We start from the raw sequence: 27500 nt of genomic DNA, 5'->3' as shown, positions 1-27500 counted from the left end.
TTCAAACCTATCTACTCTCAATTTCCTTTCCAGCGTTGAATGACCTCACGGGTCCCAGTGCTTGGCCTTTGTCTTGAATTTTATATTCCATTCCATTCCAAATTCCTCGTGTCACAGAGCAAGTTCGTTGAGGAAACTATGAACTGTAACTGACGAATAAACAGGACTTAACTGATTGACCGAATTAGGAGTGATAAGTGGGCCTTCCCAAAAGCTTAGATATGAGATAAAATAAGCAAGAACAAAACATTATCTTTGTATATTAGCGGAAAACGTTTAACCCCCTCCCTCCTCTCTCTCTCTCTCTCTCTCTCTCTCTCTTTTATAAATACACAAACACACACTATATACATACATATATATACAGTATATATATATATATATATATATATATATATATATATATATATATATATATATATATATATATATATATAGTGTGTGTGTGTATTCAACATTAAGCCTTTTCCCCAGCAAAAGACCAACTCAAAACTCTGGTCCATCCTTTCACTTAGGCAAACCTTTTTACAACTCTTTCTTTGTGTCGCCACATTTCTCACCTTTTCGATCTTCTTATGCCACATATGCTATGTAACCCATTTATCTCAGCGATTATCATCCACACTTCACTTCCATACAAGAGAGCTGGCTCAACAATTCCCTCGTGCATTCCAACCTTGGCTTCCAGACACTCAAAGCTTCTTCCCAGTCATCAGCTCACAAAAGTGTTGCCATCCTTCACTCACCTATTCTGTGACTCCCCTCTTCTCTCATCATACCATCATCCTACATACTTATTCCCAAATACCCAGGGGCGTTCCTAGACATTTTGGGGCCCGGGGCGCATAGTCCCATTTGGGGCCCCTCTTATGGGGTGGGAGGCGAGAGAAGCGAGCCAAAGCAGCTGGGGGGTTCAGGGGGTCGGGACTGCTGTAAGCGCCCCCGGGAAAATTTTTAGAATATGAGCAAATTGTAGGATCATTTTAAAGGCACTTGTAAATGCAAATTTCAGAAATTTTATTTCTTAAATTTCGTATTTTGAGGCCCGGAGGGTGATTTCAAACAGCGCCCCCCCTCAGGAACGCCCCTGCAAATACCCATAATAAATTACTACTACCTCCATTCTTCCATATCTCACTAACATTCATTTTCTCATCCTCCTGGTTTCCATTTACCTCCCTGAACTTACACCTGCTTGAATTTACTGTGGACTGTCTCAGCTTGCAAACACTTTAGATAATTTTTCACCAGTCTCTGCAGTTTCTCTTCATTATCCCAATCAACACTAAGTCATCTACTGACTTCTCCATGTTCTCCGTTGGACGAGTCGGTAGAGTTGTCGCCTAGCACTCGCTAGGCCCGAGTTCGAGTCTCCGACCGGGTAATGAAGAATTAGAGGAATTTATTTCTGGTGATAGAAATTCATTTCTCGCTATAATGTGGTTCGGATTCCACAGTAAGCTGTAGTCCCGTTGCTAGGTAACCAATTGGTTCTTAGCCACGTAGAATAAGTCTAATCCTTCGGGCCAGCCCTAGGAGAGCTGTTAATCAGCTCAGTGGTCTGGTAAAACTAACACATACTTAACTCATAAAGGTATTAAACATCCATGGAGATATAATTCACCTCAATCTCAGCAAATTTTTATCCCATAGCGGTCACTTTCAGCAATCTATTCTACACATTACTTCCTCAATCACACACACACACACACATATATATTTATATGTATGCATATGGAAGTATATGTTTATATATACATACATTATATATATATATATATATAATATATATATATATATATGTGTGTGTGTGTGTGTGTGTGCGTGTATGTAAGTATATATGTATGTATGTATGTATTTATGTATGCATGTTATGCTTGAGAATCAAAATCAAGAATGATTCACAGAGCATCCAAAGCTTGCACACACCCCTGGGCCTCCGGTATGAATCATGACGCGCCTCTCCGTCCTGCATAACCTTTAGCTCACGCTTATGGAGATGAATATTGAGTAGGAAGTTCTTTAAAGGGTGTTTTTAAAGCAAGTTTTAGTTATTATTATTATTATTGGTGAAGAAATCCACAATAGTGTAAGTGTAAATATATATATATATATTAAAAATATATACAAAACGACACCTTTCGTGAACCAGCTCGAAAACTCTCGTTTTGTATATATTTTTATGTATGTTTTCACTTACGCCATTGTGGATTTCTTCACCATTTTAGTGACTCATGCTACTATGATATTTTCATGGATTATTATTATTATTAGGGAGATGAACCCTGTTCATATGGAACATGCCTACAAAGGCCACTGGCTTGGGCTTCAATCTACCAGAAAATATGGTGTTCATTTGAAAGAAGTAACAGAAGGTAATAAGAAATGTTTGAAAAGAAAGGAAGATTTTTTCGGTGCGTTTTAAAAAGGGTTTTTTTTCCAGACGGGGAGAAAGTTTTAAATATTATTATTATTATTATTATTATTATTATTATTATTATTATTATTATTATTATTATTATTATTATTATTATAAAAGAAAATGAACATTATTCATATGGAACAAACTTCCAAAGAATATGGTGTCCAGATGAAAGAGGTAACAGAAGGTAACAGGAAATGTTAGAAATGAAAAAAATGAGCAAACAAATAAAGTAGATAAAATGGTAAGTAAATTCTTAAAATACAAGGAGAGTTGTTTTAGGGTAGTTTCTCAAAGCATTTAAAGAAGGGAGTTTTTCTCTAGGAAGTTTGTAGATATTTTTCTTATATTACGAACTTCATGTGAGACCGACTTGGAAGAGAAATAGTTATCAGAATGAAGGAGAAGGGAAATAAATTTGAGAGAATGACGAAAGAAAATACAAAGGGGAAAGTTGAGGAAGAACAAGAGAAGACCACCTTGGCTAAATGAGGTAATCACAGAAGAAAGAAGCACGAAGATAAATACTGATAAGAATGTTTTGAGATAAGAGAGAGTTGATGGAAAAGGAGGAAGAAACGGTTAATACACTTCATAAACAAGAAATGCGAAACAAGACTCTCAACATTTTTGGATAATAAATGAATGAAATAGATTTAGTTCGTAAGAGAGAGAGAGAGAGAGAGAGAGAGAGAAATAATTAAGACTCAGAAGAAAACGTTGGTGACATTATTTTCTAATTATAGATGACAAATAATTATAAAATGTAATCATACAGGGAAATTCTCCTTCTTAAATTTGATTATTCAGCACTGTAAATGATGTTTTTCAGGTCACTTCAAGAAAGATGCGACGTCAGGTCACATAAATCGATATATTCAGACACTGGAATTCCCTTCTTTCTTATCTTTCCTAGTTCATTTAACATGTCTTTCTTCTTCTTCTTCTTCTTCTTCTTCTTCTTCTTCTTCTTCTTCTTCTTCTTCTTCTTCTTCTTCTTCTTCTTCTTCTTCGCAGTCATGCTCGTCTCGCCTCTTTATAAGAAAATGATAAAAAATTACAGTAAAAATAATAGTCGCTTAATAATCTATTCAGATATTCTAAGTCATGCCAGACTGTGAGGAAATTCTTACTGGATGCGTTTCTATTACCTCAGAATCCAATCATTTTCAGTAATTTAAATATTGAAGTGCGTTCCCCCTCTGTGATGAAGGTATTTACGATACACACACACACATTACACTTACACACACACACACACACACACACATATATATATATATATATATATATATATATATATATATATATTGTATATATGTATATACAATATATTATATATATATAATGTGTGTACGTATGTATGTATATGAGTTTTGTTACTACTCACATATAGTGTATGCATGTATCTTAGTTGGGGAATGCCGCTGTGTGCCAGTAGAGATAGATAAAAACAACAGAATACGGAAATAACTATAAACCATAACGATAGCTGAAAGTGAAATGATTCAACGGCCGCCTGACCTAAAATGACCTGGTGGAAATAATTATAATTTTATTCGATTAACAGAATTCTTTCCGAGTCAGAATCGCACTGCTAATTGATCTGAATGAATAGCGTCTTTATTGAAAATAAGAGCCTGTTATAACAAAGTAAACGTCGCCATGAATAATGCAGAAAAATATAACTTTGCTATAATAAGGGAGAATGTGCCATGGATGATATTGCCTAGCCGTGGCAGTGCTAGTGGAGGAATTGGCTCGGTGGGGTGTTTGGGGAGTCGGAGCTTTTGGGGGAGGGGAAGGGGCTGTTGGAGGTGAAGCAGCGAGTCTATCCAGATCCCTCGTCACCGTCTGGGATTGGTCAGTTGAGGGCGAGAGTCCCATGGTGTGTGACGGGTGACGGCTATGGCCGTTGATAACCGCTCAACCTCGGCCCTATTTAAAAGGGCCGAGCAGTTAAGGCGTTGGCAGGATAGTGAAACGAATAAGACAGATGTAACAGTCAATAATAGGAATACTAAAGTCAATTTCAGTGACGGCTGCATCTTTCTAGCAGCTTGTGCTGCGGGCGACAAACAAGAAGTGCTTCGCCTCTTGGAAAAAGGTGCCGATATAAACACGGCCAATGTGGACGGATTAACGGGCCTTCATGCGGTAAGTAACCGAGGAAGTATATTATTTATCATCGTTAAGGGCCAAAGGGGAGAACAAAGGGCGTCCCAGGGGAATAGTAAAAGGGAAAAATTCACCCGAAGAGACGATTGGGGCCAGGGGCATCTGATTTCAAGATGGCTGCCACTACTCCGTATTTTGAGGGTATAAATAACAATGTTTCAGCGGTGCTGGAACCGCGGCCGGTCGTATTTCCGAGTCTGATTTATTGGGACCGGCCGACTGAGGAGAAGGATTCATTTATGCTTACTATAAATCTCGTCATTAATTTGTTTTGGTGCCAGGTAGGTTAGTTGCCTGTTGCGCTGGTAGGGGCGCCAGTTACCCATTTTACCGTGCCCACAACAACCCACTGGGCACGTACTGAAGTAAAAGGGAACTTTCCTGTGGTGATCTTTGCAATTTTTAGTAGGGTATTTTCATTCTTGTAAAAATGAGTATATCAGTGATGACGGTCCGCAGGGATTTCAGTTTTAACATGGGGCGGTCAGATAGCTTAGGTTAGTAACTCTCGGGTTACACGCCCAGTTTAAGCTAGATAGGCAAGACTAGTCAGTCGATGTAGTTGGTCTAGCTGTAAATAACCCTTATGTGGTGTAAAATTAGTCGTCAATGAAGCCATTTACAGCAAATGAATGTGTGGGAGTTAATATATAGGCCTAATTTAGCCTATTTTTTTATGAGACTAGGCTAAAGCATTCTTAGCCTAATATTTGATCAGCTAGCTGAATGGTTAAGCCAGTTTATTGCACTATAAGAAGAGCATGCAAAATACGGTTAAATTATTCGTCAGTAAAGACATTTAGGGCAAATGATTGTATATGAGATAAATTAATTAGTCTATGGGCCTTATTTAGCTAGTGTTCACTATTCTTGATACTGTGTATCAAATAAATCACCACGCTAGTCTATTGCATTATAAGAATAAAAGCATGCAAAATACTATTGAATTCATTCCTCTGAGACCGAGATGTTTGTAGAGTAACCAGTGTCGAATTAATAGGCTACTTTAATTTAATTTTCTTGTGGGTAATAATGGTTAATCTGTGGGCTAATAGATCAGTAGGCTTAGTTCAATTCACAGATCGTTTTTCATGGAACTTAGTGAATGAAATTAAATAAGTGAATGAAATGAAATAGGTGTTCTACTGGTGTGGCTACCCTATATAGCGTATTTGATCAGCATGAGATTAAGACTTTTAGGCTTTAAGATTAGTGTATCCCATGGTATGGCAGGTAAAGCATTGACAAATTAGAGCTAAACCTAAATTGCAGAGCTTACATTTAGTAAAAATGGTGAGTTATCAGACTAGGCCTATTTTAGTGTTAACTGAGTGCTTTTCTTTAGTCATTAAGTATGCTTACTTGAGGGTAAAAGTTGCTTCGTATAATAAAACGTAGGACCCTGTATATTTTATTATAGCTTGTTTTTTGTTCTTCCCTTTTCCCAACCATATGTAATAAAGTTTCTTGTAGCATTTTATAAAATCACATATTTTCCATATTGTGTATGATAATGAAGAGGGCTTTTTCTTGTCCTTTGAGTTTGTTCAGGGGTTAATGTTGAAATTAGATTACCGTTTTGTGTACAGTAAATATGATTGTAGATTTTTTGTGAACAAATCCAACCAAAGTGCAAAATTGACACTTGAGAGATAGTAGACCTAGTTTTGTGCATTTTTATGAAGTAAACTTGTATAAACATGTAAATATTGTACAGAATTCAGGACATTTGTTTTTGAGTATATTTATAGAGAAATTGCCATTATAGGGTAGATGTACAGTTCATCAAAAATGATAACCAGCAGTGCTGAATTTTTGTTGACAAGATATTTGTGTCAATTATATTTTGAGTAAAGTTGTTCTTTAAGAACGAATACTTCTGCAGAACTATAAATTTCAGCGAGAAATTAATGTTGAAATACTGTACACAGATATGCTTAAAGACAAAAATTCAGCCGTTTTGAGCTGGAGTATATTGAAAGGAAGAATCAATGAACTGTATATCTTAATGAGATGTGGTAATTACTTGGATACATCTTAACCTAGAGAATTGTGCCCCAAATGGCTAAGCATTAGATTCATGGTTAACTGACTGACAAGTCACACAGAAAACTCAAGATGGAGTGAGGACGTAATGGTAATTGCAGCAGCGCAACCTAGCTACAGCCTGTGAACATGTTAAGTTTTTTGTAATAAATATCACCAGTTTTCATGTAAAGGAGAGGTTTGCATTTTTTGGATGGCTCCATTTCACGCCATATCATTCCACATTGTATTGCGATATATCTGTGGTTAATGCTGTTTTTGTTACTTCAAGATAGAGTGATAACATTCAGAAGTTAAAGGTATAGGTACCATAAGTTTAATACTGTACCTGTATTCTTGTATATAACACTGAATAAAAGGAGGGGGTCAAGTTAACTTGGGCACCATTTCACTCTCTTGCTTACATGCTGCTTTTCTTTTAAATTCTCTTAGTCATTGAAGAAGAAAAAAATTGGAATGTTTGTACAGTATTGTGCATACTTAGTCTTGCCATCTGATGTTCAGTCTAGCCAGGAAATGGTTTTTATAAGCCATGGAAAACGTTTCGTGGTTATTTTAAGGATTTTTTCCTTTTTGGAGTACAATGGGGATAAATTCATATACTGCACTACTGTGCTGTTGTTCCATGTGTAAAGTTTCATTGCCTAGCTAAGGATTTGTAAAGATATAAACCATCATCCAATGAATGTAAAGAGTCGATGGCATTCACTTTTTCCAAGTATATATCAGTTCAACACAAATGTTTGCTGCTACTATTCACAAGTCTCCAGAAATGGCGTGGTGGTGAGGTCAAATAACTTTTTTTTTTTAAGATGGAAAATACCTTATCACCAATATCTGCACACACTTCAGGAAAACTCATCACAGTCCACATTTCACATTGTATCGGTAATGGATGTAAAGGTGATTCTGGATGTCTGTTGAAACACTACCGTGCTTGGAATTAACTTTCAAGCCTTCTTTACTGAACATTAAATATTTAATTTGTCATCCAGAAATTTAGTTTTGTATGGTTGGTAGGCATGGTACAGCATTAATATTACAGCCTTTTGTTATTTTGTTCTCCAACAAAGTTGACGGGATTATGCATGAAAGGAGATAATCTCTTCTCTGTTACTCTCACATAGAGTTTTGCCATACTGTAAGGTGGTGATGTGGCTTCTGATTCAATAGATTCAGTACACTATTTTAAACTTGGTTATAACCTTTGAACTGCGAGAGATAGACACCTCATTTTTGCCATGCACATATAGGCTACTCCAATGAAATAATTTCAGATGAGATCAAAGTTAGTACTTGTGGCTTAGAACATGACTGGACTAAAATTATTGCTGTTGAAAACTTATGTTTTATTCATGTAATGATCATTTCATTTAATGGAATACTCTTGAAAAAGAGGTGGGTTAGGATAGGTGGGGACATATTTTTTCAGCAATTCCTGTAGAATGCTTGTTTGTATTAACTGGACAACATGGTGCTGTACTAGCATATACTTTTTCCCAACAGTAGGAATTATGATCTCGAACAGCATTTGGAAGGTACGTTATTTGGCTGTTTTCAATGTACCGTACCTACACCTAAGTTACTACTGGGCCATAATTCTTATCTGTATCAGCTTCTTGATGATGTTGAGGTACCATTTTGTTACACTACTCTGTACTGAGAGTTTTTTCAATATTTTTATCTACAGTAAAAAGCCTGTAGACTTAGTGGTCTTTCTGGTAGTGTTGTTAATGATGGTTATAGTCATAATGTTTCAGAAACTGGTCATAAAGTTTTCAGAAACTTCATCTGACATTTGTCTTGGTTTTGTATGTTTCTGTATATGTATACAATACAATACAGTATATATATCTGCTATATTGAAAATTTGCATAGATTTATTAGTATCCAAAATGCCCATTAAGATTTTTAGAGGTTGGCAAATTTTAGGTTATAGTTGAAAAAATAAAACCTCAGCAAAGCTATTCCTTTTTACTGTAATATGAATTAACACTTGAATTAAAATTAAATTCTTGATTCAATATATGAAGATCGTTAGTGGTTGCTAAATTGTTGGGTTGTTGCGCCCTGTAACCTTATGAAATTTGGAACTGAATACAGTTCAGGTTTTGTTGTGGATTTGCATGTATCAGAGTTTGTATTGGTGTAAATTTATAAAAGCTCCTTTTGCTGTCTCCCCACATCCTTCTTAGTTTTGAATTGGTGGTTTCAGTAGTCTTCATATTTAAATAATGCACATGCTTTTTACAGTACCCTTCTGTTCTTATGATTATCTTGAGCTAATATGGTACAATTATGGTAATAGTGATTGCTCGGCATTACTTTTTTCTGTGAAGAGCACTAATAGTCAATTAGATTTTAGTCCAGTATCCAGTAATCATATAGGCTAAGGTGTTCAAGACGTAACTTGTGGATGCTTAAATTCTTTTACACAGTAGGCTATACTGTAAATGCCTTTGGATTTCTCATGGTTTTGATTTGGCATGTTGTACAATGTTAACAGTCTACCCCCTCAGTGGCTGTGGATTTGTTTTTGGAGCAAACTACATACAGTATTCATAAATAAATTTGAGATTGTTGTATTCCATATTAAAAATGTACCAGTATTATTGTTATATGAAGAGCAAGGTTTAGCCTGTATAGTCTGCAAGAGCTCTATTAGCACTTGTGATAGGCAATTTCTCAGTGAAATAAGAGTGATTTTCCATCAGTAGTCCTAAAATGTGTTAAGTTGATAACCTAGACTGTGTATTATTGTAAATGCATTTTATAGCCTCACAATATACCTTATGTCTTGAATAAGGTAATTTGATGGGAATAGCTTATGATCAAAGTGTCTTCATCAACTCCCTATATTGCAGTGATTATTCTTTCCCTTATTTGATCATTCTGTATTAGGCTGATTTTGACAGTTCATTGTAAGCTATTTTGGAACTTTAAACCATTATGTGGTCTTGTGTGAGATGTTGATTCATGAGTTTGGCTTAATTTACTTTCTAAGTTTATCTGTTCAGAACAGTTTTCTGGGACAGAGAATGTGGTTAGTTTTAATTGAAGTTGAAGCCTTTAACTTCCAAGTATTTACATGATCCTACCTTCATTGCAACCTCTAGGTCCTGTGTTCCCTTAAGCAAACCTGTTTGAAATAACAGTTTTCTTTTTCTTAATAATGGTTTTGATTTATAGGCCTAACTGTCATAGCCTGTACGGCTGGTCATCTTTGAATTAGTGTTGCCTGTTCATTTTTATAGTAAAGCATCAGCATCCGTTTTCTGTTTGGGTGCCACATACTACAGTGTCTGATGTTACGGGTCTTCTCAGATTCTTACGGTATAACTTGGACCCGTCTCCTTGACAGTTTTACAGATATTGATGTCTGTAAATTAAGTAGACTTTAATTTGAACATGGAAGCCCCTTGTGTTTGTACATGTAGCCACTCTTATTTTGTAGAGGGTTGTTACTAAAATAGTTATGTTTTTCGTATACCTTAAGAATGCACATACTTTGGGGGTAAAAGTTTAGTAAGTGATTGTTTTGTGTGTTTGTGTGTAAGAGTTAAGTCTGTTGGCTACAGTTTTTTGATAGCTGCGCTAGGTGTGTGGTTTTTTTCTGCAATAAATTACTGGGTACCTTATTTTACTTTGGTTTCAAGTGATAGTGTATCTTACTTCACTCTATTAACCACGGACAGTTGGTTAATGATGATCTTCAGATGTAACGTTGGCCATTATAATACACAGATGATTTATTAGGGAATTGGATTAAGATTGGATGCATGACTAAATTTCGATTATAGTAGTATGTAGTTGGGACCATCTTTATTGCCGTGCCGTTCTGTATGGGTGCATTGATAATAAATGCTGTCACACAAGAAGCCAGAATATGAGTTAAGATAGGTCATGACTGTATAAGGAATGGGAGATGTTTGCAGATGGTTCTTTAATCATTGGAGATAGTGACAGAGGAAGTGTCAGTTTGCAAGAGGACGAGCTGTATAGGAACTGTGAGCAAGAATAACGATATAAAGTGATAGTAACCAGGAAGATTGAGCAGTGAATGTTAACAATGGTTGTAGAAGAATGGGAACAATTGTTAAACAGTAGATATATGTGAATACCCTGGATAATGGCAGGATGAGGGCAGCAAGATATTTACAGTCGTGAGATTTATGAAAGAGGACAGGGAAAACCAGTATGAAAACTGAGTTGGAATATCTAAAGGAATGTTGAGCCGATTATTTATGGATCAGTGTTTTGAAATTTGACATTCTTGTAGTAACAATGGAGGATGATAGGTTGATGAAAAGAACTTGAAGTTTGTATTTCGATGAAGGGAGAGAGGACAACCTAGATAAACGGGTAAGGTGGTGTGAAAGAGGTGTTAGAAAGGGAGGGCCTCAAGGTGAGGGAAGTTAGAAAGTGCGGATTGTATAGAGATAAAAGAGTACAATGTGTGGGGACATCACCCGAGGTCACTATAATATCCAAGAACTTGGTTCGTCCCTCTACTGATGTGCCTTCTTTTTAGGTGTATGAAGTGGCTGAAGTTTGGTTGTGTAATCATAGTTGTGGTAATTGTACAAGCTAGAACATTGCATTGTCTAATTGTAACTGCTATACTCCCCCTATTATATCAGTTCCAGATAGGGAAATCTATAGGTAATGTGACTCATAAATCGTATGTCATACTTGGTAGTTAAAAGTGAAGCTGTTTTTGTGATTGCTTCATCCTTAGTAAGGAGTATTATCGCTTTAAGAATTTAATTATTTATAGAAGTAAGGAGTGTTTGGTTTTATAGTGAACGTGTAAAAGTACCAATTTTACTAATTGTCATTCATAGAATTAGTTAATTTTAACAAAATTCACGTTTTCATCCTAAGTGGTGACAGTGTAAAAACGGATACGAGTTCATTCATTGCTTGGTTTGTGAGACATCCCCTTCCTCACTTCCAGGTAGCCTAAGCAAATGACCCGCCAGGTAAGATACGATTGTCAAAGGTTTGTAGGATCATTCATTTCAGGCTAGGACCTGTGACACAAGGCATGGGACTCTGAACCAGAGGTAATGAGTTAGAGAGCCCTTTCTCATCTCGTGTGTTTGTATGTAGACTATATGTATGTTTAGTCCGTTTGTAACGAAGAAGAGAAAGAGACGAGTGCCACGCGGAATGCGGAAACGAACGCATATACACCTTTATGCCCACCATACCCTCTTAAAATCTAGTCAAGGACACCCACTTTGACCCCTCCTATCCCTCAGTGTCTCCCTGCCCTCCCCTCATTCTTAGATTCGCGTCAGCCCAGAGAAGTGTCGCAGAGGTGGGTGTTCCCAAGGGCGCCTCTTCGCTTGTTTTATTAGGTACTTGGAGCCTTTTAGCGAAGAGTGGGCTTAACACTGTCTTGCCTTCAGCCGTTGCCCTTTTTTGAGGTTTTGAGGCCACCGTCCGTTGTGTGAGTCATATTGGGTGAGATGACATATTCAGCCTAGAAAAGCCCAGACAGACTAGGAATACCTTTGTACTTTATGTATGTATGTATGTAGCCTATATATATATATATATATATATATATATATATATATATATATATATATATATATATATATATATATATATATATATGTATATATATATATATGTGTGTATATATATATATATATATATATATATATTATATATATATATATATATAATGTGTGTGTGTGTGTCTACTAATCTTTACCCATTACCTGTTTCTTTTTAGTCTTGATGTGTTAATTCAGTGGGTTTTTTTTTCATAATTTAATTGACGTTATTGCTGTTGGTTTTTCTATTGGTGTTTCCCATGTCTTGTTTGGTGTTCGAAATTATATTCCCTTTTATAGCTTGAATAGCTTCTGGTTGGTTCCATAGGAATGTATACGTATGAATAGTATCGATAACAATAACGATGATGGGGGTATACCCAAAGGAAGAACTATCTTTGTGGAGGCTGTCTTTGTGAATATGTCAGTGGCACTGCTCTTTAATCCCCTTTCGTTCTTTAGGCTATTTAAAAGTTTTAATTCCCTTTCGTTTTTTAATCTGTTATAAAGTACAGAAGTTTGTTGTGTTTGTATGCGAGATGTATTTATGCTTGAGCGGTATTAATAGCATTTAGATGTTCATTCTCTCCCGTCAGGGACACTGTCCAAGGGCGTGATGTTTGTTAGATTCTTTTACAGAGCCACAGTTTTTCAGAATATTACATCATATGCATTAATACACGGTTAAAAGTTTTCACACAATATGAAAAGGGTTCATGGGCACGAATTATCGAGAAAATTATGAAAGGGTTTCTAGGTGGAATTACCTAGGCTGTCAGAATGAAAATATTCTTTGCGTTCTTTTTGTCGTGGATTTTTCGAGTTCCATGTACCAAGGTAATACCTGCAGTGGTGGTGTTTCGTTTTCATTTTATATTATTGTGAATTCATCCCCCCCGTTTGAAATTGCTTGATTAGTGCCAGTTATTTTTTTTTATTTTAATGGCCGTATTTAGAATTATTACAGTCATCATCAGTAGTATTACATGTATTTTATTATATATATTCGTGCAGTACTGGCACTATTATTTTAATAGTCCCTTAAGTGTTCTTTTTGATCACCCCTGAGTTCTTTTTGATCACCCCTGAGTTGATATATATAATTTAATTATATATATATATATATATATATATATATATATATATATATATATATATATATATATATATATATATATATATATATATATATATATAAAAGTGGTCATTGAGTCCTTCCTCGTGACCTTTAAATATTTTATATTCCCTTAAGGAAGGACTCAGTATCTGACTTAACAAGACAATAAACCAATGGAGGAAAGAGAAGAAAGGTCACGGGACAGCGATGTGTGTTTATGTTTGTCAGTGATGATCTCACAGTTGTTCTTCGTCATATTTGGGTGCCACCTAACGGACGTGAAGTCTGACCTTTGGTAACAATGGACATCTAAGCAACAAAGAAGCACTTTAATAGGCATTATGTACGCTTCTTTGCGAATGTTACACCGAGTTTAGTTAATACTTTTGGTGGCAGTATTTATTTTATAATTTGGGATGATCAGAAGAATTTAGCTAATATTTTTTATGGCAGTATTTATTTTACAATTTAGGATGATCAGAAGAATTTAGTTAGTATTTTTTATGGCCGTATTTATTTTATAATTTGGGATGATCAGAAGAATTTAGTAAGTATTTTTGATGGCAGTATTTATTTTATAATTTGGGATGATCAGAAGAATTGCTGTGGAAAAAGAGAGTGAAATTCGGGTCTAAAATGACAGAAATATGTGATTATGAAGGAAAAATGGCATATCCTATGTGGGGCCATAAACCTCCGGTTTTTTTGGTGACTGTGTTTCACAGGGAAGTTCTTGTGCACGTTCTCGTGGCGTGGTTTCCCGCCATAAAAATTGAGGCTCTGTTCGTTTCAAGTCGTGATTCTATCATTGGTAACTTAAGGGTATATCAATGTAAACCACGTTTTAGTTATGGCGACAATGCGTTGCTTTTCACTGTTGCTATAACCGATAAGGATTGCTTAAACGGAGGTAATTTGGTGCTATGTCCGTAGTAATGTGAGTCAAAGTATTTTTTGATAGATCCATGCTGCCAAATTTCCTGGACGCGTTTTACCTTTTGACTGAAAGATCGGGAATGATATTAGAAACAAGTGTTGCCAGTGGTCTAAAAATGGCCATGGAAAAGAACAAATCAGTTGGTTTCAGCAGTTTCGCCTGAGGGTGTTACTGATACCTTGGTTCGCGTAAGTGTTTGTTTGAAATTGAGAGAGGCCCAGTTGCTGCGTTTGTGAAGTGGCGTTGGTTAAGTATTCTGAATTCGTTCTCCTTAATGCCTTTTGTTGTCATGGTGTTTTTCTTCGCCATATCTACAGTAGGTTATTCTCTTTTTTTAAAGGTAGACATAAATGATGGAGAGAGGCAGTTAGGTTTATTTGAACATTTATTTGGGTGACGTTGAATGAGCTACAAAAACTTAAGATGTTAGAAGCGTCTGTTTGTCTAGTCGATTGTGGTATGTTTTAGGGGCATGTGACACTTGTTGGTGCACATCCAGAAAGGCAGAAAATGGGAAACTTCTATTCACCGGAAACTTTGGAAATTGTTTTTAAGTTTTAACGTGAAGGCATAATCGTATAATCTTCCCTATATTGTATTGTGCTACGTTATCTTAGCGTTGATTTGTAAGACAATAAGGATGTAATTGATGTTCTCTTCGAGTTTAGTTTCTCTAGTAGTAAATAGCAATTGATAATACTCTTTCCTCTTCTGTATTCTAAACACTGTTGGAATTTCTAACCCAAGTAGGTATTTCACCCCTCTTGTGCGTCCCTTAAAATAAAATAAAAAAAGAGATTTTGATGACCTTTCTGAGTGGCTTTCCCCTCAACCCTTTTGGGCTATAAATTTCGCTTAGAGGCAGTCGGCGGACTCGAGTATGCCTTTTGAACGCACTTGCATATGTTTGTGCTCTCACCTTATGAGGTTCGGGATCATTTAGCCTTTTTAGAAAGAGAGGTTTACCTCTCTCTCTCTCTCTCTCTCTCTCTCTCTCTCTCTCTCTCTCTCTCTCTCTCTCTCTCTCTCTCTCTCTCTCTCTCTCTCTCTCCAGGGCTGTAAGCCGAGGAATCCGCGTTCCATGGTAAGACAAGGAGACGTCTTGCGATCTAATCATTGATTTTTTTTTAATTCGTGGTTACCGGTAGAATGTCAAAGTCGTGAGTGATCAGTGTCTCTTCTATATGTACCATTTAATTTGAAAAGTGTGAGTGCATCGATTAGGTAATATTCGCCCCACCAAAGTGAAAACTATTCATCAGATACTTCTGTCCAATGTCGCAGTTTCGGTCACATGATTAGGGTAGGTTAGACGTGCATTCAGTTCTGATGCTCTTTTACTTGAAAGGTTTGAATTTTAGGGAAGATTTTACTTAACTGAATTTAATACCGGTAACGTTTCATCACACTGATAATTTCCGAAAGCTTTCATTTTCTCTGCTTCCAAAATGTGGTGCGGTCTTGCTTAGAGGATGTTTTAACAAAAGGTGTTGTAATGCTACCTGGAACTCTCATGCTCCCGTGCCATTCTTTAGCTTATTTTATACCACAAACATAGTATACCGTACTGCATAGGCTATTGTGATAATTGCCCATAGAGGTGGTGGAGCAATAAGATGTAATCTTTTAGGTTCTTAATTATGTAAATGTTTTCATTGCACTTGTGACTGTACACATTCCTTGTCTCTAAAGTATTTTAATCTTCGGAAGCTTGTCATTTTTGACCTTTCGTTTTTGCTTAGATCTGTGATGTTCGCTCATTTGACACTTGGTTTATAAAAGCCTGCTTAGTCACCGCAGTACCCTGACTGCTGATGCTGCAAATTGTTCAATCCCAAGTGTCTCTTGAGGCTAGGCTAGAGGTATTTTATCAAGACAGCAATAGTTTTGCAACATTTTGTTTTGTAAACGTCAACGATGCTGAGGAGTCGAAAAATGAAACAACCACATGTTTTGGTGCCTCCAGCCCTGGTCGGTAATTGGCTCTGAGCTTCTGAATGAAGGAAAGGGGTTGCTATCGTGTCGGAAAGGAGTGCTTGTGCACACTGGATTTGGATTTTGGAGTCATCATTGCATGTACAATATAAATGTTCAAGATCTGTTGTTTTAAAGATGAGATCCATAATTACTGTCAAATAATAGCGCTCCCTCCAGATGATATTGCTGGTGTAGGCTAATGTAGATTTCGTAATCGCTAATACTAAGACTTCCATAATCATTGCCGGGCATGAAAATCCTTACAAATTATTGTAACTGTAAATCTTTCATAAATATTGAGACATAATCTTAGATATGTCATTAGTAACAGGTGATGTGTGAGGAATGTCGTCTTAATTATTGCTGCTCGAAGGCAAATCTTGAAACCTTCGGTGGACAAGTTGCCCCTAAACCTTCGGTGGATATATAATGTACACACACACACATATACATATATACATATATATATATATTAGGCTAGTGGCTTTGTCCACTGTGTGTTTTAGGGGCAACTTGTCCAGCTTCATTTATATATATATATATATATATATATATATATATATATATATATATATATATATATATATATATATATATATATATATATGTGTGTGTGTGTGTGTGTGTTTGTGTATGTGTATACATTAGTGGCTTTGTCCACCGACGGTTTAGGGGGCAACTTGTAGCTTCATAACACTCTGGGGATTATTTTTTCGTGGTAATCTTTCAACAAGTGCATCTGGTCGTTATCATGGCTTACAAGATTTGCCTTCGAGCAGCAATAATTAAGACGATATTCCTCACACATCACCTGTTACTAATGACATAGGCTATCTAAGATTGTCTCAACATTTATGAGAGATTTACAGTTGCAATAATTTGTAAGGATTTTCATGGCCGGCAATGATTATGGAAGTCTTAGTATTAGCGATTACGAAATCTACATTACACCAGCAATATCATCTGGAGGGAGCGCTATTATTTGACGGTAATTATGGATCTCATCTTTAAAACAACAGATCTTGAACATTTATATTGTACATACAATAATGGCTCCAAAATCCAAATCCAGTGTACACCAGCACTCCTTTTCAAAGGTTACGCAATAACATAATTGCAATTTCCCAAAATACTGTCATAGATTGTGTGTATACTCCAGCCTGCTTACATTATAATCTAAATCCACTCAAATGCTTGTTAAGGCGAAAGTACATATAGATGATTACTATTGTAGTTTGGAGTCTCGATAATTTATGGGCTTGTAAGGGGATCCACTGGTCCTTGGTTTGAAAAAACCGTTCTATGTATATACTGGAAAGATCTTGTATAGGATGTCGACTCGGATAACTAATGTAATTATGTTGAATATTTTTGCTTTGTTATAAATAAATAACAGTGTCGTTGCAAAATTGAGGAAGGTAGCCCCGAAATCAACACAAAAAGAATGATGGAGCCACAAGTAGAGTTGTTTAAGCTGTTGTGTATTTACTTATAAAGCACTTCGGAATTTATAGTAAACATATATAACTTCTGAGAAAAATGGTTGAATAGGATTTTTAGATAGTATGAAGACGAATGACCCTGGCCTCCGTTTAAATCAATCATCAGCTCTATATTTTTCACCTCTTGACAATCACATTACTTTACACCTTTATTCTCTTTCAGACCCAGCAGCTATGACAGTGTATTCTCGGAATTAGTTGCTGCTGGAAAGTAACACAATATTTACAAATTATTTCCGTGTAAAACTTGCATACATGCTAGAGATGCTCTTTACACGAAAAATCTGAGATCATTTCTTAGTAAACGCTCTCTCTCTCTCTCTCTCTCTCTCTCTCTCTCTCTCTCTCTCTCTCTCTCTCTCATATTGACGCATCGAATTGAACGCTGTCCATCATCACCGTTCCACTTATCGCTGTTTGTCTGTGTCGTGTCTCTTGGGGTCCACCTGTGAGTGCCTAATGACTGCCAATTAGCTGTGGTCTGTAAGTATGGCTGGCCGCCAAAGTATCTGTACCGTACCCCCTCCCCCTCCCTCCCTCCCAATGTCTCTCTCCCTCCCCTTCACTTCCCTGCTTGCATTAAACTTGAGATGACGACGATGACGGTGTGCTGGTGGGTTCCTAAAGTAGTATATATACATCCGGGAGGGGTTCGAGGACTAGGGGGAGAAGAGCTTGAGGTGGAGTGTGAGTTTCTGAGAAATTTGCTACCCCCGTCACCTCCCCCCCACCCCGCCTCTTCATCCTCCCTCCACATCTCTCTTCCTCACATCCTCGGTGAGCCACGTTTGTATTTTTTCTGTTTCCCATTTATTCGTCAATATTGCTGTCGGTCTTTGCTGCTGCTCTCTTCTTGATTATTCATGTTTATTATAAGGTGTGTCGTGTTGGGGCCATCTTTACGATTCTTTCATCTTATTGATTCGTGTTTATGACGTGTAGTTTTTCTAAACTTTTCATGGCATTTATTACGGTAGTCTTTATTGCTGTTAATATATGTTAATATATTGGTATCTCCTCCTCCTTAGCATTGTACATTGCTGTAGCCCAAGTCAGGTTTGCTTTTCAACGTATTTACTATTTGCAAGTAATTTTTGTAATAGTCGGATTGACCAGGTTGTGTATAGACGAAGGTGATGTTCATTTAATCGTCTCTGGTTATATGAAAAATCATTGGATTACCAGCAGAATTGTGAGTGCAGTTTCATGCTAGTAAACACCACAGTGTTCATATTTTTGCTGTGTTGGAACGCCGTAGACGCCGAGTGGTGTTCTTATGCTATTTTTGTCTTCAGACTGCATTACAGATATCTTCTTATTCGGTCTGTTGAAAAATTCTTACAAAAACTATTGGCCATATACAGTATGTATGCGATTATGCAATACTTTACTTGGAGTGGTGGCCCTCTTGGTTTGGACCACATGTTATAATTTGACTAACTGCTGGGTGCTATCTTCTGTAAACCAAACGTTTGAGTGGGTATTTTTTTTTATTTACGTAGCTTACCTTACCTTTTTTTTTATTTACGTAGCCTGCCTGAATATGATACTCTTCATACGTATGGTATGAGTTCAAAGTATCGTTTCATATATCTTTGAGAATTTTCCCACCTAAATTATGACGAGCCTTGTTCTGGATGAGGGGCAGCTTGCTCAAGAATAGCGCATGAAAGGTTTTTATTTCGTTAATGATTTATTTCTGTATTTATAAGCGTTTCCCAGGTCAATATTTTAACGGCCCTCTGTTCAACCCCAACTAGCTTCCCAGTTTGATGTCTGGCATGTGGAATTTTTAAATTGGCTCGTCAGTGACTCCCCGCTGTTGGTAAAGCTAAGTCTGTTTTATCAGGGTAGGAAGAGGTATCTACTGGCTGTAATCTTTGCGAAATTCATTGTTAGCATCCGTTTTGTTTGTTTGCCCATTTGTTAACAGGATTATGCTAGAAGTTTTTGCTGGAATCTGTGAATGGCAACAAGTATTTATAGTGTTAAGAACAGGTTGCGATCTCTGAATGACCGTGTAGGGTATGGTGGTGGTGTAATTTCATCAGCCTCAAATGATCGTATATGAATCTCGCAAAATGACGTAAAGTTAGTTTTCTTATTTAAGAATTGTTGTTGATAGTAGTGTTTAATGGCATATTCTCCCTCTTAAGTTGATGTTTATGTAGTTTTGACAAATCGAGGAGTTAATTTTCCTTCTTTTCATTTAGTATTACGCCCTTACCTTTCGTTACTTTCAATGACCACCATATTCTTTGGAAGCTTGTACTTCAAGTGGTCCCCGGGGGTTTGTTCTACATGAATAGGGTTCCTCTGTTGAATAATGATAATAATAATAATAATTTTATATTTCTTTAGTTCGTAGAAATAGAGATCCGAGGTATTGTTAGACTGTATCGATTCAAGTAACAAAATTGAACCTCGTGATTTGTAAGAGATGTTTAAAGCAATCCATGGTAATAAAGGTCTCGTTTAGGGTCACAGTATGTGGAGAAAGTACGTCAGTGTGAGTTTACCTAGGCGTCCAGAGTAATTACCGAACTGCTCTTACGCATGATAGGGTTACGAAAACCTCGGCGTCTTTAATTGACATAAGCACGTGTTACAGATGCTTAGAATCAAGTACATATTTCGTTAGGGCGGAAGTGTAAGCATGTGGTTTCTAGCACGTATGTTTGATGATGGGTGTGTGCACTTACCTATTAATATTTATTTTATGGGATTTGTAAGTAAGAAAAAATTACGTACCTATTAAAACTTTTATTTCGTCATGAGTTTTGTAAGGAAAGAATTAGTTTAAAAATCTCTGATACAGGCGCACTGGGGATTAACACAACTGAAAAAAAATTGGCCGTGTTTCCAAGTAAACGGGAGAAAGAGATTGCCTGTTTTGATTGGCAGTCAAAAGACATAATAGAAGAGGATGTGGAGAATCAGTTTTCTTGACCAATGAATGAAATTGACTTTGTACTTATGAATGCAGTCGAATTCACGAACATCCATGCTCTAAATATGCCATCGTTGGGATAAGATCATATAGTAAGGTCTCTTTCTCCTACCTTTAATCGCCATCGACGCCATTTCATTTTCCCCATTGGTTAACGTGCCTTTCTTTGCACACACACTTATTCGTTTTTCTTTCTCATTACATGCACTTCCCAAGTTTCTCCTATTCATATCATAACATACCTCAGTTTGTTTCAAGTCGTCACAGTTCCGTTCTTTTCAGTCACTTTCCCTCGCCCCCTTCTTATTCTCGCAATCGTCGTCTTTGCCTTCCATCTTGGCTCTCCCCTCCATCATTTTCCTCATTATCATCTTATGTACCTCCTGCTCTCTTCAGTTTCTTCCTCTATGATCCCCCCTACCCCTTCCCGTCCCCTATTCCCTTCTTCTCTGGTGCTGGTGCCCGTCCTACAACTCGGTGTCTGCCGTGAGGGAGCCGAGTAGAGGTGATGTCATGAGTTTACAGTTTCCTAATAAGGTGGTGCCTTGGCTTCTCTCTCTCTCTCTCTCTCTCTCTCTCTCTCTCTCTCTCTCTCTCTCTCTCTCTGTGTGTGTGCTAGGGCTCGTAGTGGCCGTTCAGGTCGTTACTAATGGCGGCCGGAAAACGGCGGAAGGTTTTGGGTTGAACGACTCACTTTTTCTGTTCTATTTTTGGTAAAGGAGTGCAAGACGGTTCTGTTTTTGTGGATGAAACCTGTTGTTATTGTCGATGCGTTTGCATGCGCTTAGTATCACAAACCTTTAGAACAGGGATGAGAAAGTGTAGGTTCTGCAACGGACGGCCGTGTAGCTTCGCTCTTCCTTAGATGTTATTTCTGATAGTTTTCTAGTTCATCTCCCTTTGGTGAAGTGAGTTAACTGAACCCTGAGATGGTTAATTTTACGTAAAGATAAAGTTGCACTCTTGGTTTTCCCTTTATTTCATCTTAATTGCTTTGTACCTTGTCAAAAGCAACGGATGATTGCGTGCAGCTGTTATATTTTGTTTATATAACAGTCTTCATTTTGGTTTCTTGAGTTTTGAAAGTTTATCTGCTAAAGGCTGAAGTACTGTATACTTGTGATGATTGTTTACTTGTTAATGTGGGCGTTTGGAGATAGGTTACAAAATCAGTAGCATGAGGTTGGTCCAAGCACATTTATACATTACAGTACATTAAAATCAGTTTATTTCTTCATTAACTTCGTGTTTAGTAGATTCCCTCTTTAATTTTTATCTCGTGCCCAGAAAGTAGGAAAGTGATTTTATTTTTATACTAGTTTTGTAGGTGAATTAAATGGAAAACTGAATTAGTGCGCTATGCAGGGATTGGTGGTTTAGTATTTTCTACGGTATGCAGGCGTGATTACCACGAGATTGTGGTCTTTGTACCGATAAATTAATTGATAACCGAAAAGTTATTCTTTGAACCATGTATAATATTTTTCTTAATGTAAGCAAGACAGTGTTTGCGTTCTTACAAATACAATAAATATTTTTTTATCCATAATGTGCGCGCGTGCATCGTCGTAAAGTTTGTAACACGATTGATTCAGGGTTAATAGTTCAGACAGTTTAGTTATTTTTTATTCGTTTGTTTGTTTTATTACCTCAAGATAGTTCTTGTTTACTTGTCCTGTCAGCAACACAGAAAGACAGTGTTTTTGGCTTAGGTTTGATATACATGTCCTCTTTACCATGAAAATGATATTGAACATACCGGTACAGATTACCAGTAGAGCTGAAATTTTCCAACCCAAGGCAACGCGTTCTCCCCCTCTCTCTCTCTCTCTCTCTCTCTCATATATATATATATATATATATATATATATATATATATATATATATATATATATATATATATATATATATATATAAAATCGTGTGTGTGTGTTCATCCAAGTATATGCTGTCTTTTTGTGTAAAACAGGAAAGTTTCAACAAGGTAATCCTCAGCCCCTCCATCGTGAAATAATCAATCGTATCTCTCTCTCTCTCTCTCTCTCTCTCTCTCTCTCTCTCTCTCTCTCTCTCTTTGTCCTCATTCAGTCAATTCCTAGAACCCAATGCCCATTTAGAATCGAACTCTATTGTCTGATGTTTCCTTAAAAAGGCAACGTCTAGACGGAAGGGAACAGGTAATTACATTCCTGTTTAAGCGTTTTTTTAAAGGGGTTCCTTGCTGGAAGGGGAAAGGGGATCGGGGAGGGAGGGGGGCCGGGCTCACCGGCAGGTAACCTGCTGGAAATTGGGGTGAGGGAAGGTAGGCGTTTTAATTGATTGAATGATTTTTGTAACTTACGTACGTATAGTTAAAATTTTCTCGAGATTATATTATCTAGTTTAAGTGTTACCTTTTTTTTTTTTTTATTTCAAGACTACTTGCTTGTCCACTGACTTTTTGACTTATGGTAATTATTCTTTTTTAACATATTCTTTAGGATTGTATTTAAAGTAACAGTTAAAAGTTTATTGGACCAAAGTACAGCGAATGAAAAACACTTATCAAATGCAGTATCGTCATGCTAATGGGCGTTGAAATTGATGTTTATAATTGTCAGCTTAGTTATTGAATTTTGCCAGTGAAGTGAAAACATTAATTTATACTCTTCCTTGGTTGATGAGTTTTTGATGTCGGGTAGCAGAATTGAAAACATTATATTATCAGGTAAACGGGAAAAAGCGTTATATACTTTTATTGTGAAATAAAACATAAAATTGAGTAGTTGGCCAAAATAAACACTGTCAAATACCTGAAGTGCCTTCGGGGTACCAATAGCCAAGATTTAGGATTCCTGACATTTCTTATGGATGCTAAATCCACTTCTTTGGCATGAAGAAAAATATATTTACTTGAGCCCTGGGCAGGGGTGGAGTAGAAGAAGACATGTAGCCTGTGTGAAGTGGTTGCTGTGGCAAATGGATCTTTGGTTGGGGTGGTAGCCCCTGGTCCAAGGGTAGTCTCTAGTTGGGAACGATTTGTCTAGTGACTTCGGTAAGTGCTTCCTTTACTGCTTGCGGATGCATCACAAAAATACGAAATTTTGTGCCCGAAAATAAGATTATTTTAAAAGCAAAATGCGATTGCAATATAAAAACATTCGTTTGGTGAGTATCTTATGCTTGGCAGCTCTATAAGGCTAAGGAGTGAGTAGGATAGTAAATTTTAATGCTCATTAATTCCGTAGTTGGTGTTTGCTGTACATTTTGCTTGCTTCGCTGGTTGTAGCTAATTTTAACTCCTTCCGTTTTAAAGGAAGGACTCAAAGCTTATCTTGCAAGGTCTTTTTTAAGCTTTGTTTAATTTGTCTTTTCTGTTCAGTTCGATTACTTCATCTATGTTCGTTTAATAACTTTTTGAAGAACGAATCTTGTTGATTTCCTTTGGGATTCAGTTTAGAGATCTTGAAGTGTCATTTTTTCAAATAGTGTACTGTCTGTCTTACATTTTCTTGCCTTTCTTTGCATTAATAATGGCATTGATTCATTCTTGTTAATATGTTTTCGTTTTAGTTGTCAGTTTTGTTTGTGATCATCACCACCTCCAACGCCGCGTGACGCAGAGGGCCTCTGAAATTCCGCCACTCATGTCTTTCCTGTGCTTTGTCTTATACAAATCTCTGCGCACCTCCAACCTCTTGTCTCATAGTTGTCATCCAAGTAAATCTGGATCTTCCAACCCTTATGGTGTCCAAAGGAGCCCAGCTGGGTCTTAACGCGTAATATTTTCCCAGGGGTGGTGCGGAGGGCATGTCCAAGCCATCTCTTATCTGCCTTTCTTGATTACTTCATCTACATGTGGAATTAAAGTGATTTTCATTATTGTATCATATTTCACTGTCCTGCCATCCGACTCCAAATATTTTTGATGCTGTATTCTCAAATCGACAAAAGCTTTTAGATGTAATTTCATTGTCACTAGATCTTCCTTGGCATACTTTTTAATTTGATTCTCGAAGATATATTCTGCTGCATAATAATTTATAGTCATTGCTTATGTAAAATTAAGTGGAATAAAGTTGTCTTATGCAAGATGTCTTTTAGATAAATATGCTTTTGTCTTAGGAATTCTGAATAGCTTTGTGTATTTGTTTTAGGTTTTTTAAAGCGTTTTGAAACATGAAAGGGGGAACAGCAGTAAAACAAACAAGCACCTTTAACACATGTCAAAGCAGCAAAGCTTGTGTGCGTAGCTATGTGCATAATAGTGGCCCGGATGTCCTAATTTGATGCTTTTATGTGTTCTCGCACCTTGAGTGTGACCAAGCACCGGATATTGATGTGTATACGTCCTTTGAGGAGTCTCTCTCTCTCTCTCTCTCTCTCTCTCTCTCTCTCTCTCTCTCTCTCTCTCTCTCTCTCTCTCTCGTAGATGATGTAGTTGCAGCAGTAGTCATCCGATCTCCTTTCGTTTGTCCCAACCAGATGGTGGTGAATTTCCCTGACAATTTTACTTGAAGGATCATAATTTTCTATTTTGATATGAGCATTAGTTTGAATGGTGTTTATATTAGTGACAACAGGTTGTTTGCTTTGGCCGTCTTAGCAAATGACATGTTTGGTCGAATATATTGCTATTGCATTTGCTTACTTATTTAAAATTATACGCACAGTTACTTCTTGCTTATATATTTATCTTTTATCTGTTGTTAGTAGCCGTAAGTTACTGGTTGGGGTATTGGCAGGAGTTGTGTGCGTGTCCATAATTATTCTGCACAGTTCAGCTGCAATAGAAGATCTGTTTAGCGATTGGCTGCGGTCTTTTGTACAAGCGTCACGGGTTAATCTTCGGATTCGTTCTTCGTAAAGCGATGTTCTTAAAAGGTTTGGAGCTATCAAAAAAGGAAGGTAAGAAAAATAAAAAAAGAATATTCTATGCACGCTTGATGTTTGCTTTCTTCCATCGTGTTCTACTATTTTGGTGATTCATCCGATACAGTATTACGTGCCGTCTGTGCTGCTTTTGGAATATTATACTTCAAAGCAGCAGAAAAACTAGAAACTGTTCCATCCATGCTTCATACCTGCCTTCCTCCTCCTGCATTTGCAGTTAGTGTGGTGATACTGACTCATAGTATTGCTTGCAGTCTTGTTTTTCTTAGTGTTAAGGAATTATATATATTATATTATATATATATATATATATATATATATATATATATATATATATATATATATATATATATATATATATATATATATATATATATATATATATATATATATATATATATATATATATATACACACACATATATATGCATGCATGACATTTTTGTCGTCGTCATTTTTACAGCTACCCTATGGGATCACGTGCTACAGTATCACTGGCTGTCTGTGTCTTTTATGGTGTGCTGAGAAAAGAGGGGGTGAGAAATTCAGTCAGTTGTTGGGAAGTCATCCTTCTTGTTTTACTAAAAGTATAGTCGGACCATCTATGCTCCTTTCATCTCGCCTCTGGCGTTACTTAGGATGATTCCTTCCTTCCACCTTGTGCCTCCAATTCCTTTAACCCTGAAGGTACCGTGTCATGCGCTTTCTTCCATTGCAACCTCACGCAGCCTTCGGGAACAGTTGCTACAGAACGCCAAATCTTCATTAGGAATGCACAATGTCATTTATTAAACGCTTTTGGGTTAAGTTCTCGTCCTCGTGAACGAGATTTACCTGGCCCGACGGCTGTGTCGAAGGAGAGTTGTATGGCAGGTTGTTTTTGTTATGTTCCCTAGCTGTAAACTGTTGTGTGAAACGGCAGCCGTGATGAATGAATGTTGGGGCCATGGCGATACAGTAGTGTGTGTTCATACGTGCGCTTGTGGCAGCGCACACAGGCTCTCGTATATCCCACCCCGATCCCCTCATTCCATGGCAACCCCTCTCCTCCTGTATGGGGAGTGGGTCATTTCTCGATGACGTCATGCGTACGTCACCTGGCTGAAGGTTGCTCACTCTTGCCTCCGTTCGCCGGCCTGTGGGTGAAATTCTGCCGACGCTTCCTAAGACTGAATTTTTTCTTTTAATCATCATTTTCACTTTCCAGCGTTATTTCATCACCCAAGAACTGCGGACGGCCTGATGTTTCCCCTGTTGCCATATGTAGCGGTAGAATCAATCCTGCCTCCTGTTTCAACTCTTGGACAAGAATAATCACAAGACCAGGGATTATGCTGGCCTTGTGGATGGATGAATATTGCCTCCTTAAGATTTCGTTCTGGGCTGTGTGTGTGTTTGTGTGTGTACGTTCCTCGAGTGTAGTGGAGTTAGACGGTCCCACCACTGCAGTGCGCTAAGGGGGGGAGGTCACTTTTACTGTCTAGGACTGTAGGACTCTTCGAGGATTGTTAAAATAGGACCATATTAGGCATTGGAAGAACCTCTACTCTATATATCTCCTATCTCTCACACAGTGCGCGTGTTTCTTCCCTGTTTCTATCGTTTACCGTGTTTCCATGGTATGCATTAAGGTTTATAGTTTTTTTTTTTTACACGCTGGTGGTCCTTTTTTAACGGTGTCCGTGTTGGAGGATGAAAAGTTAGGATGATAAAGAGACTAATAATGGTAATCGACACCTTGACTGTGACATCCCGTCCCCCAGCTCTACTTCATCCGTAACTAATTTTATTGGGATCGTTATTTTAGTAATACCACGCCTATATCACAAGTGCCTCTACGCGCTGTCTTATATTTCATGTCTTGCATATTATTAAGTAGGTTTTTCAACGGCGTGAAGTGTTGGACGATAATCTCTCTCTCTCTCTCTCTCT

General features: G+C 37.2%; 1 protein-coding gene across 38 annotated transcripts in view; it reads left to right on the top strand.

Annotated features, from left to right (window-relative positions):
- Positions 1-4170: 4170 nt before the first annotated feature.
- Positions 4171-27500, top strand: part of Mbs (Myosin binding subunit) — a 235886-nt gene continuing 212556 nt past the window's right edge. For 24 of the 38 annotated variants that reach the window (XM_067105138.1, XM_067105134.1, XM_067105130.1 and 21 more), the window contains exon 1: positions 4227-4579. In XM_067105138.1, the coding sequence (XP_066961239.1) occupies positions 4331-4579 (249 nt within the window). In that variant the 5' untranslated portion in view covers positions 4227-4330. Of the gene's footprint in view, positions 4580-27500 lie in introns of all 38 variants that reach the window. The other 14 variants (XM_067105139.1, XM_067105137.1, XM_067105132.1 and 11 more) reach the window with 3 other exon arrangements.

This window comes from Macrobrachium rosenbergii, chromosome 6 (assembly GCF_040412425.1).
Source record: "Macrobrachium rosenbergii isolate ZJJX-2024 chromosome 6, ASM4041242v1, whole genome shotgun sequence".
In the NCBI taxonomy this organism is placed as follows: domain Eukaryota; kingdom Metazoa; phylum Arthropoda; class Malacostraca; order Decapoda; family Palaemonidae; genus Macrobrachium; species Macrobrachium rosenbergii.
This window is presented reverse-complemented; position numbering and strand designations above follow the sequence as displayed.